Below are 5,780 nucleotides of genomic sequence, written 5' to 3'. Positions count from 1 at the left end.
TGGTATGATAAGTATTTCAACAGTAGTAGGAAAGGAACAGGAATGTATTATAATATGTTTATGGCTCCAACCGAACCTCCAATAAACTGTAATAACTTGGTTTTCACCTGCCCATACCTTTTTAATTTGTGCTTAGGCATACTAGAGGGGTAGGAACTAGGGGGGGGGGGGGGGGGGGGACACACTCACACACAGACATTCTTCATTATTGTATTACTAATGACACCACATCACATGAACTCATTTTGATCAGTTTATTATGTTCAGGCAGACTGAAAAACCTGACAGTTTGAACAAGGTTCAGGGCCATCTGAACAAAACAACCTGCAGACGTTGTTGCACACGGACCCACATTAACCACCCATCTATCAACCCACTATCAATTCAACCTCCCCATTCAAAACAACACATTCATGAACCCCTTAACTCTTAACCTGCCCTGCACTGAGCAGGCTGATGTATGTCTGCGTACAGTGTTGTCAGACGTGCGCACGCACACACACACACACACGCACGCACAGCTTGAGAGAGGTAGAGGAAGGTCCGACTCTTGTATAGATAAATAATGTATTTTAAATTTTTCAATGACAATCAATCACTCCCCAAATTTCAGCTGCCTCTCCTTCTCAATGCCGTGCAGCTCCCTGGCGCGGTTCTTCAGCTCCTCCGCCTTGGCCTCGTCCTTCTCCGCCCCGTCCCCTAGTTTATACATACGACTAGCGTTAGCGCAGCCCCACACGTGGCCCAGCTCGCAGGCCCTGGTGGCGTACTTCAGCGCCAGGCCCATGTCCTTCTCCACAGGGGGGGTGCCCTGGATGAGCAGAGCGCTGAGGTTAAAGCAGGAGGGGGCGAACCCCCCCTCGCAGGCTTTCTCGTAGTACCGCCGGGCCGCCACCGGGTCAGGACCGCCTTCCGTGGCCCGCCCGTCGTGGGCCAGGAGACCCACGTTGTGGCAGGCGTCGACGGACTTCTTACCGCCCGTGCCGCAGGCGCGCTGGAAGCAGGAGTAGGCTGTCTTGAGGCACTCCGTCACGCCCCCTGGTGGAGAGATTTATCAAGCACTGTCGTTAATCTAGAGCTTAAATGACAACTTGTATATTAACATTTCTTGCATATTCCTAAGGTATCTGATCATGTTTGTGTCTTTCTTTGCAGTAAGTGCTTATCTATTCACTGTGACACATGCAAGTGTTTTTTTGGGGGTTGCTTTGCTTTGGTGAGCTGGGAGTGAATGGGATTAAGTGTGAGTTATGGTAGTGTACCTTTCCCGGTGACGTGGTAAGCCCCCAGCTTGTAGCAGCTCTCTCCATACCCGTTGGTCTCGCAGTTGTGTTTGAGGACCTGCGCGGTGGATTCGTAGTTTTTCTTCACCCCCTCCAGGTAGTCTGCGAGCCTTTGGCATCCTGTGATGTACAAATATCATCCAACAATGTGACTGATATTACAACTGCGAGAAACCTTTCTGTCTGAAACCCCCCCCATGCACCCCAACGCTACACAGTGCCAGTTTTGTTTTTAGTATTTTTTACCTAGCACCAGGGGAGCCCCCCCTCCTAAATTTCGTTATATGGTACCTGTACTGTATTAATGACAATAAAGACCATTCATTCATCCATTCATTGTGCTGAGGAACAAACATGTACATTTTCAAGCCTGCAAACTGTGACACTTTAAAATAACGTGAAAAAATACTTTTGTGCAATATGACAACCCTAGTTGACTATCTGTGCAGTATAGTACAGTGGATTGTGTACATAGCCTTTATTGATGTAAACCAGCTCCTTACCTTCTTGTGATTTTATGCTTTTGTGCTTTTTCTAAAATGTTTTTTTTTTTTTCTTTCCTAACACCAGGGGAGCCACCCCTCCTAAATTTCGTTGTTTGGTACCTGTACTGTAGCAATGACAAATAAAGTCCATTCCATTCCATTCATTCATTCATTCAGTCCAGTTCAGCACCATGGGACGTGGACAGCGCAGCCAGACTCGTACCTTCAGGGTCCTTCTCTCGGTAACACTGGTAGCTGAATTCCACCCCCAAATTATCTAAATACTGTTTAACCTCATTTTCGTCCTCAAAGTTGATGAGTCCAGCCATTATTAGAAGGGATTACTGTCCAAAAACTCCCAGTGAAGAAACCACATGTGCTAAAAAAGTCTACAACTTGTGACCTTGTGAACAACTGCTGAGGTAACAGTGGGAGAGATATGTATTCATCCTACTGAAAACCAACGTAAGAGTGTCTAGAGACCAACTTAAGTCTAAGCTTAAGACGACTTATGTATAAATAGAATGTCCATAGATAAATGGATAAAGACGCTCAGTGCAGCTGACTACTTGTCTGTCCTTCTTGCTTCCTGCTTTCGTAATCTGCACAAACGGGCTTCCGTAGCTAGAGGTTCTGGCCCTGTAGTCATCCACACAATGGCTGCGTTCGTAAACACGCTGTGGAAATCTGGTCAGCGGTCACGGAACGCCTCTCGTCCAATCAAATGACTCGGTCGCTCTATGACGTTGAACCCAGCGTGCGCTCCGCCGCTCTCAGAGAAAATTTACGAACGCAGCCAATATATCATATTATGTCCAGCCCCCTAAACAGACCGTGTACTTCCGGTGTTATGACCCGTGTTTACAATACAGCAACCGGGGTTGCCAGATGGGACGGTTTTACCGCCGAATGGGCTACTGTTGATCACACTGGCCCGGAAAAAAGCATTTGGGCGGGTTGGGCTGGATCAATAGCATTTAGACGGTATCAAAATGTCAATGCCTGAAAGTTACAAAATGCTTGAAGTTAAAACACACACCCTAGTAGCTACATACAATGTGCAGGTTTGTTTATTTTACATAACATAATTGACAACAGTCAACAGACATACAGTTTGGGGGCAGGAGATGGGCACCAGGGCCCTATTCCATGAAGCTCGATAAAGGTCTAAGCCTCGATAAAGTTTTAAGCCTCGAAAATGTTAGCTTGCGTTCGGTGCCATCAATGTGGCTCAAATAATTCGCTGCTTGGTTGAGCTCCTTCTGAGTCAGATATAATTAGCCTGGTCCCGACCAGGCTAAAACACAGGCTATAGTCATCCGTGCGTCAAAAAAGGCTCACAGGCGGAAACTAAACCCTGAACGAAAGTTCCTCATGTGTCTTTTAGGAAATATTAGTTCCCACTTCACATGAGATAGATAGATTAGATAGTTTGACTGTGTGATAGATAGATAATTTGATATTTTGAAAGTGTGATCGATCGATAGATAGTTTGATTGTGTGATAGATAACTTGATATTTTGAAAGTGTGATAGATAGATAAAGAAAAGAGTGTAAAAAAAAAAAGAAGTAATTGTCTCAACTTGCATTGCCGTCATGACAGCGGTCTAGCTAGCGTAGTGGTTAAGGCTGTGGACTCGAGTTCCAAAGGTTGAGAGTTCGAGACTTGACTAAGTCATTCATTTTTTTTTTTTTTTACATTTAACCGAAGATTTCATGCAAAGGTTTCAAACACCATTGTAATCGTGTCAGTTCTTGTAAATTAGCCTGCACCATAATTTTATAGCCTACAATACTTTTTTAGATGAGATTTTAGATTAGATTCAGACAACGAAATGCAGTAAAAAGTGCGCCTGAAGAGGGATTCGAACCACTGATATAAAATGTCGAATAAATCCTATGGCAGCAGTCAATACCACTACGCCATTGTGGCGATATGATGGTTTGTAGCCTGCTGCGGATATCACCACAGTAGCAATATTCATTTATTAAAATATGAACATATAACAATAACTGGGGCTAGTATGACCTACGCATTTAATCGGTCAGCAATTTCTTGCCAAACCATTTCCCTCGCCTTGTTAATTGCGGCAGTATTGCACTATTTTACATCTTATTTTTCCGTCTTCATAAAAATCAATAATTCGGAATGCTGCGCAAATGTAGTACCCCTGCAGAGTGGAGTATCTTCATTTCGACAGATCGACACTTCAGGGCTTTTTATGTCTGCGTGCACGCGCCCATATCGAAGATTTGTAAGCCTGTCTTCTGTGAACACTGATGACACAAGGCTGATCCTCATTCGAGGAATCACCTGAGGCTTGAATACCAATCTCGAGGTCCCTGAGCGCCGCATTTAATTATAGCGCCGCTATATTAAGCCACCGTTAGTGAAACGGACCCCTGCCCGATAGTAATTGGCGGCTTTCAGACAATATAGTTTTTGGGCTGGTGGTTTTTGGTGGATTTACAGTACAGGCCAAAAGTTTGGACACACCTTCTCATTCAATGTGTTTCCTTTATTTTCATGACTATTTACATTGTAGATTCTCACTGAAGGCATCAAAACTATGAATGAACACATGTGGAATGATGTACTTAACAAAACAGTTTGAAATAACTCTAAATATGTCTTATATTTTAGATTCCTCAAAGTAGCCACCCTTTGCTTTTTTTTTGTTACACTCTTTTATTTATTGATCTATCGATCACACTTTCCAAATATCAAGTTATCTATCACACAATCAAACTATCTATCAATCGATCACACTTTCAAAATATCAAATTATCTATCTATCACACAGTCAACCTATCCATCTATCTATCTCGTGTGATGTGGGAACTAATATTTCCTAAAAGAGGAACTGTCGTTCGGGATGTAGTTTCCGCCTGTGAGCCTTTTTTGACGAGTCTTACTTTAGCCAGTGTTTTAGCCTGGATATCTGACTCAGAAGGAGCTCAACCAAGCAGCGAATTATTTGAGCCACATTGATGGAACCGAACGCAAGCTAACATTATCGAGGCTTAGAACTTTATCGAGGCTTAGAACTTTATCGAGATTCGTGGAATAGGCCCCTGTACTGTAGTGGTTTTTAGACTGTGGTTAGGCTGGAAATGATCAATCCCATCTGGCAACCCTAACAGAACCAACTCCATCCAGTCTGTCATAACAAGGCTGGACACCGTTTCCGCTGTCAAATGATGATCAAACGGGTGATTTAGTGATTTAAAACAGCATGATGCCCTGTTAATCCATGGACATGCTTGAAAAATGAAATCGCCAGCAGTGCGAAACTCTCTTAACATTTTGCAAGAACAGCGATTATCGAACATCCTCATCAGCGACCAACAAGTTAGCTCGTAGCTGTTAGCTCACAGCCAGGAAGGTGACCAAGGCCAGCCAGACCACTGGATCAGACTGACGGATACATACATCTAATTTTGCACAAGAGTCAGAACTTGTCGTCAACTTGACCCATTGCATGATGGCCTGCAATTTCTTGAACATGGTGAGTTTCCTCGATCTGAATTTCTGCAGTTTATTATTTCCAGGGAATGTATAACAGGCATGGATTAAAAACTCAAGGTAGAAGCAATAGTCCCCAAGCTTACGTTAGATATCTGCAGGAATTGGGATCAAATTGTCCCCTTTTTATTTATTTATTTTAAATTGGGGGGGGGGGGGGGTTGACTGTGTGACCCCCTGCTCCTGGACACTACAGCTGCAATTAACCAATACGAATTAAAGGCATAGTTCACCCAAATGATTGATTGATTGATTGAAAACTTTATTAGAAGATTTGCAGAAGTAGGTACATGAAAGTACATATTACATGCAAGGTCAACTAAAAGGATAAAAACCCAAGAAAGCCACTGGCTTATTTCAATTGGGGTCCTTGATTTTCAATTCATCGTTACATGTAAGACAGACAGGGGAAAAAAAAAAAAAATAGTACTATCTACACGATAATACAGACAAATAACTATTACTATCTACAGGATAAAAAATACA

General features: G+C 43.2%; 2 protein-coding genes across 2 annotated transcripts in view; one reads left to right on the top strand and one right to left on the bottom strand.

The window, feature by feature from the left end:
* Positions 1–309: 309 nt before the first annotated feature.
* On the bottom strand, positions 310–2,348 carry coa7 (cytochrome c oxidase assembly factor 7). Its single transcript, XM_080536378.1, has 3 exons — positions 1,992–2,348; positions 1,263–1,403; positions 310–1,038 (listed from the first exon to the last, which is right to left on the bottom strand). Exons 1-3 carry the CDS (start codon positions 2,095–2,097, stop codon positions 596–598), a joined length of 690 nt encoding a protein of 229 aa, XP_080392504.1. The 5' UTR covers positions 2,098–2,348; the 3' UTR covers positions 310–595.
* A 2,833-nt stretch (positions 2,349–5,181) lies between these two features.
* The window catches only part of zyg11 (zyg-11 family member, cell cycle regulator), a 16,120-nt gene continuing 15,521 nt past the window's right edge, over positions 5,182–5,780 (top strand). The window contains exon 1 of the mRNA XM_080535633.1: positions 5,182–5,277. Coding sequence (XP_080391759.1) covers positions 5,251–5,277 — 27 coding nt within the window. The 5' untranslated portion in view covers positions 5,182–5,250. The remainder of the gene's footprint in view (positions 5,278–5,780) is intronic.

Source organism: Nansenia antarctica, assembly GCF_963989245.1.
Source record: "Nansenia antarctica genome assembly, chromosome: 7".
NCBI lineage: Eukaryota > Metazoa > Chordata > Actinopteri > Argentiniformes > Microstomatidae > Nansenia > Nansenia antarctica.
Note: the sequence above shows the minus strand (reverse complement) of the source record. Positions and strands in the feature narration are given on the sequence as shown.